At 39.0% G+C, this 12,781-nt stretch overlaps 1 protein-coding gene across 2 annotated transcripts; it reads left to right on the top strand.

Moving 5' to 3' along the window:
* Positions 1-703: 703 nt before the first annotated feature.
* Positions 704-12,654, top strand: LOC113690703 (pre-mRNA-processing-splicing factor 8A-like). 2 transcript variants are annotated; one of them, XM_072050419.1, is made up of 21 exons: positions 1,056-1,193; positions 1,275-1,325; positions 3,023-3,146; positions 3,267-3,359; positions 3,557-3,947; positions 4,118-4,604; positions 4,700-6,834; positions 6,936-7,304; positions 7,411-7,534; positions 7,628-7,817; positions 7,905-8,012; positions 8,315-8,568; positions 9,017-9,633; positions 9,728-9,834; positions 9,944-10,198; positions 10,275-10,748; positions 10,970-11,131; positions 11,228-11,425; positions 11,503-11,781; positions 11,878-12,123; positions 12,232-12,654. In XM_072050419.1, exons 3-21 carry the CDS (start codon positions 3,036-3,038, stop codon positions 12,421-12,423), a joined length of 6,792 nt encoding a protein of 2,263 aa, XP_071906520.1. In that variant the 5' UTR covers positions 1,056-1,193; positions 1,275-1,325; positions 3,023-3,035; the 3' UTR covers positions 12,424-12,654. The 2 variants fall into 2 exon arrangements, with proteins under 2 accessions (XP_071906518.1, XP_071906520.1); XM_072050417.1 differs by lacking the exon at positions 1,275-1,325 and having other exon boundaries at positions 704-1,193.
* Positions 12,655-12,781: the final 127 nt, after the last annotated feature.

The raw sequence follows: 12,781 nt of genomic DNA, 5'->3' as shown, positions 1-12,781 counted from the left end.
TATTCTATCAACAATATTTACTATTAATCTATAAAAACTTACTATTAATTGAACTAAACTTACTCTCCAAAAACTAAATTTCAGATATAGAGTAGTATTTTACTTCAAAAAAATAAAGTTAGTTCCATATTTATTCAAGTTTACTTTTTGAGACATAAAAGTTACTAATATATCGAGTTCACTTACTATTTTTTATGCAAAACTTACTAACCAAAATTTTAGGAACTCTTTCATTTAGATGACCAGTACAACAGGTAATCAAATGGTCACTAAAAGTATTTTTACCTGTTATATCAGGTAAAAATAGTTTCGTTATCATAACTATCGTTACTTCAGACTTTTCCACTAATTATTAGGAAAAAAAATTTAAAGATACTAGTTTAAATAAATATGTAATCGAGTCTAAACGAAATTAAATTAATTATTCACAAGCTGAGTTTAATTTATTTGAAAAATGAGATTAATTTAATGTCCGAACTCATCTTAGTTTAACAAATGACTGAATTCAAGGTCACACGAAACCACTGCGCAAATGGGCCTAGAATCGAGGCCCAAATGTGGTCCAGACCATACTCATAGTGGCTTAGTCCCACTTTTGGGGGATCAAATCGGCTGGTACCGGTCTGATGCACCGCCTCAATAACCGCCTTAACCCCACATGCACCCATCACTATATAAACCCCAAATTGCTCGCGCTCTTTCCAGCTCCTTCGTTTTCAAAAAGGGCAAAAAAAAGATTAAGAAAAAACCCCTAAGAAATCAGATTTCTCCCAATTTCACTCGATTCTTGTATCGATTCACGAATTCCTCTCCAGGCAGTGTCAAATAGTTATGGTTTGTTTGTAAATTCAGTAGAGAAGAATGTATACTGGAAATTCGCGAGATTTGTGGGGGAGCGATAGTGGTAACGACGGTACTGGTGGTGGCAATATGGCTGCGCCACTGCCTCCGGGGGTACCTCCGCCGTCAATGCCGCCGGGGACTAGTGGAGGAGCAGGACCTAGTGGTGGTGTTCCTCCACCTGTTCCACCGCCTGCTTCTTATACTGTTCTGCCGTCTGAGGCGCAGCTCGAGGAGAAGGCTCGTAAATGGATGCAGCTTAATTCGAAGAGGTATGGTGACAAGAGGAAGTTTGGATTTGTTGAAACTCAGAAGGAAGACATGCCGCCGGAGCATGTGAGGAAAATTATAAGGTGAGTTTTTGCTTACTTTGGTTTGAATACGTATTTGTTTTGATTAGTTAGTTGGTTTTGATAGTTTAGTTATCTTATTAGGTTGGTTTTTGTCAACGCAAGTTCTGTTTGATGGATTTACGGAGGGCTGAGGTATGAAATCATTGTGTTTATTGATGAGTCAATCGTTTCTTGGAACAAATGTTCTGTGTGCATTTTGGGAATTCTTTCAACTATGACTTTGATTTTTTTTTTTTTTGTAAAAAAAATTTGGATGCATTTTTTTTTTGGTGGGGGGGGGGGGGGGGGAATGTTTGGAAGGTTGAATGTCTGATGAATTCACTGGTCTGAGTTTCTCGTAAGATATTGTGAGGCTTGAAGATGGGGTTGGGGATGGTGGAATTATTCGTGACTCGTGGATTAAGGTCATTTTTTCCATGTACTGTTGGGATGTTGGATTTTATCATGAGTTTATTGGACTACGTTCAGTTGGTCAATTATGTCCATGTGATGCAGTTGTAGGGTACAGTCTCCTAATTGCCTTTTAAATAAAGAAACATATGGCTTGGTTAATGGCTCACAAGTAATAGTCTCTGACTTCAAGAATTCAAGTTCCATTGAGAATCTTTGACCATGAGACAATCATGTAAGTTGCTGTTGGCTTTCAGTTACACATTTGTATGTTCATTCTTTTACATTCAGTTACATTAAATAATCGATGATCTAAAGAGAATTGAAACTGCACGCTAAGGGTTTTAACCTATTTAACATCTATGCTGCATCAATATTCTGTCCATTGATGGGAGGTTTTTTGTAAAAAAGTGCGGCTGCATGGATTCGTTTTTAAGTTATTTCATGACCTATGTGAAGTGAAGAAGATGGAAGGAAGCTCTTGCAACACAGATTTAATCATTTTGCTCTAAACTAATCTGAAATTTATAAAAGCCTATACTGTCGTTTGACGCAGATACTTATTTGTTTATATATTTCTCCAAATGAGGTTTCTGTTTTAATGTCCATAAGAACAATTGAAAACTTTAAGATTAGCTATGCATTAGCTGGCCACAAATTGAGAGCTATAGCTAAATAAGTGGAATGTTGGTTATAGTTATTCCTTTTTAACATATTATTGTTATTGACTAGGATTAGTTGCCAAAGGGTCATTAGAAAGGCTAATGTCAAACAATGATGTATAAAATGATAACTCCATAGCATTTTTTTATTGTTACTGTCTTAGCCTAGGTATCGAAGTAGCTTCTATCATCTTTTCAGGATGGGAACTCAATATAATGAAGTTTTAGTTCCTCTTTGTGGTGTATTATGTAATAGGACATGAACATGTAATTCAGACATCTTCAGTATATATTTTCCTGCAGCAAATGGTTTTGGTCAACATTTTTGTCAGTAGCATCAGTATGTCCTAGCTTAACATATTTCTACGCTACTGTTGTGACTAATTTTTAATTCTTATTCCCTGTTTGGTATGTAATGTTATCTTTGATTGGCTATAATATGGCAATGCTTTGACTGGTGGTGAGCTTTCTTGGTATTTGTTATCTAAAATTAGGGTTATATGTTTTCACTTTCCTGGTGGAAGTTTGGGGATTTTGACTTCTTGTCATTGTGATAATCCATTCTTAAATGTTTGACGTTCTCCTCCTTGAATGCTTATTGCTCAATCTTGATAGTCTTTTCTCCATTACTCAGGTCTCTGACCTTACTCTCCTGAACTTACATGTCAATTCACTGCTGTCTTAGAAAAGCTGTATATCTGCAATAGATGGTCAGATGTTTCACTGTCTATTTCCTTGGTATACATACATAATGGTTTTCCAATTCCTCTTTTACAGGGATCATGGTGATATGTCCTCAAAAAAATATCGACATGATAAACGTGTATACCTAGGAGCTCTCAAGTTTGTACCTCATGCTGTCTATAAACTCCTTGAGAACATGCCAATGCCTTGGGAACAGGTATCATTACTTATCTCCTTTATGATTTTCACCTTCTAGTTTTTGCAGGCTATTTGAGTCACCATGATTTCTGTACATCTAATCCATGTCTTGATCTTCTGATGCTGTATGTGTTTATAGGTCCATGATGTGAAGGTCTTATATCATATAACTGGGGCTATTACATTTGTGAATGAAATACCTTGGGTTGTTGAGCCGATTTATCTAGCACAGGTATATCCTCACACTTTAGGTTCTATACTATGTCTTTTTTGTCTATACATTTGCTCAAGCCGCTATACTTCTTATTTAGTAAATTATAGTTTGGAGGACTCATCTCACTGTATTTCTCTTTTCTGTTTCCTGTAATACACATCTACTTAGCAACTTAATAATTATGTGCTTGATTTTGCTTTCAACTAATACTGCAGTGGGGTACAATGTGGATTATGATGCGAAGGGAGAAGAGAGATCGGCGGCATTTCAAGAGGATGAGGTTTCCTCCTTTTGATGATGAGGAGCCTCCACTAGATTATGCTGACAATCTGTTGGATGTGGATCCTTTGGAGCCAATTCAGCTGGAGTTAGATGAGGAAGAAGATTCTGCTGTATATACTTGGTTTTATGATCATAAGCCTCTTGTAAAAACTAAGCTTATAAATGGCCCTAGTTACCGAAAATGGCATTTGTCCCTCCCAATCATGGCAACGCTTCATCGTCTTGCTGGGCAGCTCCTATCAGATCTCATTGATCGCAATTATTTCTACCTGTTTGATATGGAGTCATTTTTTACTGCCAAAGCATTGAACATGTGCATACCTGGTAATTCTCCGCTTAATTTGATCTTTGATTTCTGAAAACTGGAGATGATTTATGGAAAATTGTCAACTTTTTAGTGAACTTTACATTTACTTGCAGATGTGCTTAAGTTCATCATGTTTCCTAGTTGGATTTTGTTCTCTTCAGTAACTCAGTAATTTATTTTTCTTCAGGTGGCCCTAAATTTGAACCTTTGTATCGGGACATGGAAAAAGGAGATGAAGACTGGAATGAGTTTAATGACATCAACAAGCTTATCATAAGGTCACCTATAAGGACAGAGTACAGAATTGCATTCCCTCATTTGTATAACAACAGACCCCGGAAGGTGAAGCTTGGAGTGTATCACACCCCTATGGTCATGCACATAAAGACGGAGGATCCTGATCTGCCGGCATTTTACTATGATCCTCTAATTCACCCCATAACCAGCTCCAATAAAGACAGGTGGGAGAAGAAGAATTATGAGGATGAGGGGGATGATGACTTTTCATTACCTGAAGGGGTTGAACCATTTCTAAGAAGTACTCCCTTGTATACTGATACTACTGCTGCTGGTATATCACTTCTTTTTGCTCCACAACCTTTTAACATGAGATCTGGTCGTATGCGACGAGCTGAAGATATACCGCTTGTATCTGAGTGGTATAAGGAACACTGGTAGGTTTTGGTATCTGTACTTCTGATATACTGTTTTTCCTCTATCCATGTTTATCAAAGTGTTCTAATCTTTCTGAGCTTTATTTTGTTTGCAGTCCTCCATCATATCCTGTCAAAGTTCGTGTGAGTTATCAGAAGTTGTTGAAGTGTTTTGTGTTAAATCAGCTGCATCATAGACCACCTAAGGCTCAGAAAAAGAAGCACCTGTTTCGTTCTCTTGCAGCCACAAAATTTTTCCAAACTACAGAACTTGATTGGGCTGAAGCTGGGCTCCAAGTTTGTAAGCAGGGTTACAATATGTTAAATTTGTTGATTCACAGGAAAAATCTGAATTATCTTCATCTGGACTATAATTTCAACCTGAAACCTGTGAAGACTCTTACTACAAAGGAGCGCAAGAAATCTCGTTTTGGAAATGCTTTTCATCTTTGTCGTGAAATACTTCGGTTGACAAAGCTTGTAGTTGATGCAAATATCCAGTTCCGCTTGGGAAATGTGGATGCATTTCAGTTGGCAGATGGCTTGCAATATATTTTTTCGCATGTTGGGCAGTTGACAGGCATGTACAGATATAAATACAGGCTTATGCGGCAGATACGAATGTGCAAGGATTTGAAACACTTGATTTACTACCGATTTAATACTGGGCCAGTTGGGAAAGGACCAGGTTGTGGTTTCTGGGCACCTATGTGGAGAGTGTGGTTGTTTTTCCTTCGTGGGACAGTCCCTCTTCTGGAGCGGTGGTTGGGAAACTTATTGGCAAGACAATTTGAGGGACGACATTCTAAAGGGGTTGCTAAAACTGTTACCAAGCAGCGTGTCGAAAGCCATTTTGATTTGGAGCTTCGTGCAGCCGTAATGCATGATGTTCTTGATGCTATGCCAGAAGGCATTAAGCAAAATAAGTCAAGAACGATCTTGCAGCATCTAAGTGAAGCTTGGCGCTGTTGGAAAGCCAATATTCCCTGGAAGGTGCCTGGTCTGCCTGTTCCAATTGAGAACATGATTCTCCGCTATGTTAAGTCAAAAGCTGATTGGTGGACAAATGTTGCTCATTATAATCGTGAACGCATACGAAGAGGTGCAACTGTAGACAAAACAGTCTGTCGTAAGAACCTTGGAAGATTGACCCGTCTTTGGCTTAAAGCAGAACAGGAACGTCAGCACAATTATCTAAAAGATGGCCCATATGTGACACCTGAAGAAGCTGTGGCCGTTTACACTACCACTGTCCACTGGTTGGAGTCGAGAAAATTCTCACCTATTCCATTCCCTCCCTTGTCATACAAGCATGATACGAAGCTTCTTATCCTTGCCCTTGAAAGGTTGAAAGAATCTTATAGCGTGGCTGTGAGATTAAATCAACTACAAAGAGAAGAGTTGGGTCTCATTGAACAAGCATACGATAATCCACACGAGGCTTTGTCACGGATTAAACGTCATCTTCTGACCCAGCGTGCCTTCAAAGAAGTTGGTATTGAGTTCATGGATTTATACAGCTATTTGATACCGGTTTATGAGATTGAACCCCTTGAGAAGATAACAGATGCATATCTTGACCAATATCTCTGGTATGAAGGCGACAAGCGCCGCTTGTTTCCAAATTGGATAAAGCCAGCTGATTCAGAGCCACCCCCATTGTTGGTCTATAAATGGTGTCAGGGCATAAATAACTTGCAAGGCATTTGGGATACAAGTGAAGGTCAATGTGTTGTGATGCTTCAAACCAAATTGGAGAAATTCTATGAAAAAATTGATTTGACCATGCTAAATAGGCTACTAAGGTTGGTTCTTGATCACAATATTGCTGATTATGTCACGGCCAAGAACAATGTTGTGCTGTCCTATAAGGATATGAGCCATACCAACTCCTATGGCCTTATTCGTGGTCTGCAATTTGCTTCTTTTGTTGTACAGTACTATGGACTAGTGCTGGATCTTTTGCTTCTTGGTTTGACTCGAGCCAGTGAAATTGCTGGTCCTCCACAGATGCCGAATGAGTTCATAACTTACTGGGACACTAACGTGGAGACACGACACCCCATAAGATTGTACTCCCGTTACATTGATAAGGTGCACATATTGTTTCGATTTACTCAGGAGGAGGCACGGGACCTTATCCAGCGGTACCTTACTGAGCATCCTGATCCCAATAATGAGAATATAGTGGGTTATAACAACAAGAAGTGCTGGCCAAGAGATGCACGCATGAGGCTTATGAAGCATGATGGTGAGTTCTATTGAATTTTCTATTGAATTTTTATTTTTAACTTCTTTTTTACAGGTTTCATGCGAATACTTATTTGATATTTGCTCAATCTTTTAATCCAGTCAATCTTGGGAGAAGTGTGTTCTGGGACATGAAGAATCGTCTTCCTAGAAGCATTACCACATTAGAATGGGAGAACAGCTTTGTCTCTGTTTATAGCAAAGATAATCCCAACTTGCTTTTCAGCATGTGTGGTTTTGAGGTTCGTATACTGCCAAAGATAAGGATGAGTCAAGAAGCTTTCAGCAATACTCGAGATGGGGTTTGGAACTTGCAGAATGAGCAGACTAAAGAGCGTACTGCTGTTGCTTTCTTACGTGTTGATGATGAGCACATGAAGGTTTTTGAAAATCGTGTGAGGCAGATTCTTATGTCATCGGGTTCTACAACGTTCACCAAAATTGTCAACAAATGGAATACAGCTTTGATAGGTACCAAAACATTCCCTCCTCTTGAATTATTGTGCTTGTCCTAACTCACATGTGCTTCTATCCTGTGCTACTTTTGAGCTGATGTGCATTGATTTTAATATGACAGGTCTAATGACATATTTCCGGGAAGCAAGTATTCATACACAGGAATTGCTGGATTTACTGGTTAAATGTGAAAATAAAATTCAGACCCGTATTAAGATTGGTTTAAATTCAAAAATGCCAAGCAGGTAAAGTTCATTCATTCTGGGTTTATTTTGTTATAAACTTTTTCTCCTATAATATTGCTGTTTGCTTTAGTCTAAAATGAGTCCTTCATATAGGTTTCCTCCTGTTATTTTTTATACACCGAAGGAAATTGGGGGACTGGGGATGTTGTCAATGGGTCACATATTGATTCCACAGAGTGATCTCCGATACAGTCAGCAGACAGATGTAGGTGTGACACATTTCAGGAGTGGAATGAGTCATGAAGAAGACCAGTTGATTCCCAATCTTTATCGCTATATACAGGTATCATGGTTGTGTATGTTGCAATGTTCTTTATTCTTTATTTGCTGTAACTAAACTCCTCTAAACTCTGCCTTAATATTGTGACAGCCATGGGACAGTGAATTCATAGATTCACAGCGAGTTTGGGCTGAATATGCGTTAAAGAGACAAGAGTCTCAGGCACAGAACAGGCGTTTGACTCTTGAAGATCTGGAAGTAAGTGTTGCTGATTATTTGGATTCATAAATTCCTTTTTTATTGTGTTTTATGTATGAATTAAAGACTTCATACTAATTAATCAGGACCTTCTTATTATCTCCATTGCCTTGTTTAAGTCAGGTTAGTTAGTTACATAGTGCTTGCACAGAAAATTGAGAACATTTAGTTTGTGCTGTGGGTCTGTTAATTGTTGTGATCTTGTTGAAAAGAACACATAAACTAGCTTCAACTGTGCGATGCTTCATTTAGCTCTTCTTTATTTACTCCAATACTTCTAATATTTTATTAATTATTTACAGGATTCATGGGACCGTGGAATTCCTCGAATCAACACTTTATTCCAGAAAGATAGACACACCCTTGCATATGACAAGGGATGGAGAGTGAGAACAGATTTTAAGCAATATCAAGTTCTGAAACAGAACCCGTTTTGGTGGACGCACCAGAGGCATGATGGTAAGCTATGGAACTTGAACAATTACAGAACTGATGTTATTCAGGCACTAGGAGGAGTTGAAGGAATTCTGGAGCACACATTGTTCAAAGGGACATAGTAAGTCTTAAATATATTTCTTCCTTTGACTACTTGGGTCTCATTCCTGCCTACTCCTGCACCACATGGACTATTCTTGTAACCTTTTACTTCATATGTGTGTGTGTATTTATTTTTTAATCCATGGTATTAAGATGTCATCATCTGATGTGAAAGGGAAACTCCATGTTTTAAAAAAAAAAAAAAAAAAAAGAGAGAGAAGTATTAAAAATAAAAAAGTTCCAGATTCCATTGTCTGGTCATTAGTTTGCAAGAAACATTCTCTCTGTTACTCAGGCTGTCTAGAATCTCTCTCTCTCTCTCTCTCTCGTGCTCGGATATCTTACTAGTCGATACTGGGTATGTTTATTGTCTGGTTGAGTTGCCTGAGCACATCTCCTGTTTGATTGCGTGCATTCATTTGTTCTTAGCCATTCCTGGATCTGATTTGTTTACCTTGTGATTTCAGCTTCCCTACTTGGGAGGGTCTCTTCTGGGAAAAGGCATCAGGTTTTGAGGAATCCATGAAGTATAAGAAGCTAACGAATGCACAGAGATCTGGGCTCAACCAAATCCCTAACCGCAGATTTACGCTTTGGTGGTCACCCACAATAAATCGAGCAAATGTTTATGTTGGTTTCCAAGTGCAGCTGGATTTGACAGGGATATTTATGCATGGAAAGATCCCAACTTTGAAGATATCTCTAATACAGATATTTCGTGCTCACTTGTGGCAGAAGATTCATGAAAGCGTTGTGATGGATCTTTGCCAGGTCTTAGATCAAGAACTTGATGCATTGGAAATTGAGACTGTGCAGAAGGAAACTATCCATCCAAGAAAAAGCTACAAAATGAACAGCTCTTGTGCTGACATTATTCTTTTTGCGGCCCATAGATGGCCTATGTCAAAGCCTAGTCTTGTGGCCGAGTCTAAGGATGTTTTTGATCAGAAGGCTAGCAATAAATATTGGATAGACGTTCAGCTTCGTTGGGGTGATTATGACTCTCATGACATTGAGCGGTACACTAGGGCAAAATTTATGGATTACACAACAGACAACATGTCTATATATCCTTCACCAACTGGTACGTCATCAGCATAGGTTTTGGAATAGCTTCTCTCTCTCTCTCTCTCTCTCTTTCTCTCTCCACAATCTTGATAGTCTATTGCTCTTTCCAGGGGTAATGATTGGGATTGATCTTGCTTACAACTTGCATTCCGCATTTGGTAACTGGTTCCCTGGCTCTAAACCGTTGCTCGCTCAGGCCATGAATAAAATCATGAAGGTGCATTAAATTTTTGGACTTCATTGGAATGTTGTTGGTATTTATTTTCTCTTGATTCATTTATGATTGTTCATGCAAAGATCACAACCTGTCCATTTTCTGTATGCAGTCAAATCCTGCTTTATATGTTTTGAGGGAACGAATAAGGAAGGGCTTACAACTGTATTCTTCAGAGCCAACAGAGCCATACCTGTCATCTCAAAATTACGGTGAAATCTTCAGTAACCAGATAATCTGGTTCGTTGATGACACTAATGTCTACAGGGTGACAATTCACAAGACCTTTGAAGGCAATCTAACTACAAAACCCATCAATGGTGCCATCTTCATTTTCAATCCGAGGACAGGGCAGCTATTTCTCAAGGTTTGCTTTTTGGCATTACTTATGGTGGTTCTTTTCTTTGTTTTTCTGGCATGCGATTGATGTTTGCCTTTTGCAGGTTATTCACACTAGTGTTTGGGCTGGGCAAAAGCGCTTAGGCCAGCTGGCCAAGTGGAAGACTGCCGAAGAAGTAGCGGCCCTTGTACGTTCTTTACCTGTTGAAGAACAGCCAAAGCAGATCATTGTCACTCGTAAGGGAATGTTGGATCCCTTGGAGGTTCACCTGCTGGACTTTCCAAATATTGTCATTAAAGGAAGTGAGCTTCAACTACCATTCCAAGCATGCTTGAAAATTGAGAAATTTGGTGATCTGATACTGAAAGCTACAGAACCACAAATGGTTTTGTTTAACATCTACGATGATTGGCTCAAAAGTGTTTCATCATATACGGCTTTCTCCAGATTGATTCTAATCTTGCGTGCACTCCATGTGAACAATGAGAAGGCAAAGATGTTACTGAAGCCTGACAAGACAATTGTCACTGAACCACATCACGTTTGGCCCTCTCTTACAGATGATCAGTGGATGAAGGTAAACTCACTTTACTGAAATATTCGTTTAGTAAAAGAGAGAAGTATATACCCAAATAAAAGGCAATCCATGCCCAAAAAGAGAAGATGAACAGTCTTGAGTGTTATATTCCTCTTGGAATAAGAGTAGTACGTCAAAATCTGATTTTCTGTTTCTGTGACTGAATTTTTGTTGGATTCTTTCTTCAGTACTACAACTAATGGTGGACTTCTGTTATGTAGGTTGAGGTTGCTTTGAGAGATCTTATATTGTCAGATTATGCCAAAAAGAACAACGTGAACACTTCAGCACTTACACAATCTGAGATTCGTGATATAATCCTTGGAGCTGAAATTACTCCACCTTCTCAGCAGCGACAACAAATTGCTGAGGTCGAAAAGCATGTGAGTCAATGTTTTGATTGTGTCTTATCTAGCATGAAAGGTGATCAGCTGAATGCTGTTATGGTATATAACTCGATCATTTTTCTCCTTTTTTAGGCTAAGGAAGCAAGTCAGCTGACAGCAGTCACCACAAAAACCACCAATGTCCATGGGGATGAACTGATTGTCACGACTACAAGCCCATACGAGCAAAATCCATATATTTCTAAAACTGACTGGCGTGTTAGAGCAATTTCAGCGACAAATCTTCATCTCCGAGTCAATCATATATATGTAAATTCTGAGGATATAAAGGTAGTTACATGCTTAACCTTTTTTGTTTGGGAGATTGGGTTCAATTTTCTGATATAATTGCGTTGTTTCTTTTGCAGGAAACTGGCTACACTTACATTATGCCCAAAAACATATTGAAGAAGTTCATCTGCATTGCAGATTTGCGGACTCAAATTGCAGGCTATTTGTATGGCATTAGCCCTCCAGATAATCCTCAGGTGAAGGAAATTCGTTGTATTGCCATGCCACCACAATGGGCAACTCATCAGCAAGTGCATCTGCCATCAGCTCTTCCAGAGCATGACTTCCTCGACGATTTGGAGCCTTTGGGATGGATGCATACACAGCCAAATGAACTTCCTCAATTGTCTCCTCAGGTTGGAAGTTATTCTGTCATCTATATACATTTATTTATTGATCTGTGCTTTTCGTTTTCAACTTATCCAACATGAAATTTTTTTGGGGCATTCTAGGATCTGACAAATCATGCTCGAATTCTGGAGAACAACAAGCAATGGGATGGAGAGAAGTGCATTATACTAACTTGCAGTTTTACACCCGGTTCCTGCTCATTAACTGCATATAAGTTGACGCCATCAGGTTATGAATGGGGACGCACAAAAAACAAAGATACAGGAAGTAATCCTCAAGGTTACTTGCCCACACACTATGAGAAGGTGCAGATGCTCCTAAGTGATCGCTTCCTTGGTTTCTACATGGTAAGGACATGCCAACTACCAAGTATTATTTGGTGATACAAAATTGTTTGTTGACGTAACTTTATATCCTTTGTATTTAATGTTGCTTTTCACCATTCTGATCTTCAGATCCCAGATAATGGACCATGGAATTACAATTTCATGGGAGTAAAGCATACTGCGAGCATGAAGTATGGAGTGAAGCTGGGAACACCGAGGGAGTACTATCATGAGGATCATCGGCCCACCCATTTCTTGGAGTTCAGCAACTTGGAGGAGGGTGAGACTGCAGAAGGTGACCGCGAGGACGCATTCACTTGAATCTCGTGTATGCATTTGCTTCCGTGAATCAGCACTCATCTTTAGATCAGAACTATTGAAACTCGAAGTTGGTGTGAGGGTCTTATTTATTTCCTTGGCATTAACCGTTGTGCTGATAGACATCTTTATTGCTGTGGCATGCAGTTAATTGCAACTGTTGTATATACCTCTGTATCTGTAAATATGTGCTGAAATTATGTAATTCTGATGCTAGCTTCAGCATTTTGTGAATTCTGATGTTCACATCCAATATGTTTCTCCTCCGGTGGTAGTGGGGCGGATAGATTGGGATGGTAATCGTGTTTACTGCATTGTAGTTTTCCGATTGGTCATGCATGTTATTTTGGTAACTGACAAG

The sequence above is a fragment of the Coffea arabica genome, chromosome 1e, assembly GCF_036785885.1.
Source record: "Coffea arabica cultivar ET-39 chromosome 1e, Coffea Arabica ET-39 HiFi, whole genome shotgun sequence".
Classification (NCBI taxonomy): Eukaryota; Viridiplantae; Streptophyta; class Magnoliopsida; order Gentianales; family Rubiaceae; genus Coffea; species Coffea arabica.
The sequence above is the reverse complement of the archived record's forward strand: the minus strand, read 5'-3'. Positions and strand labels throughout refer to the sequence as shown.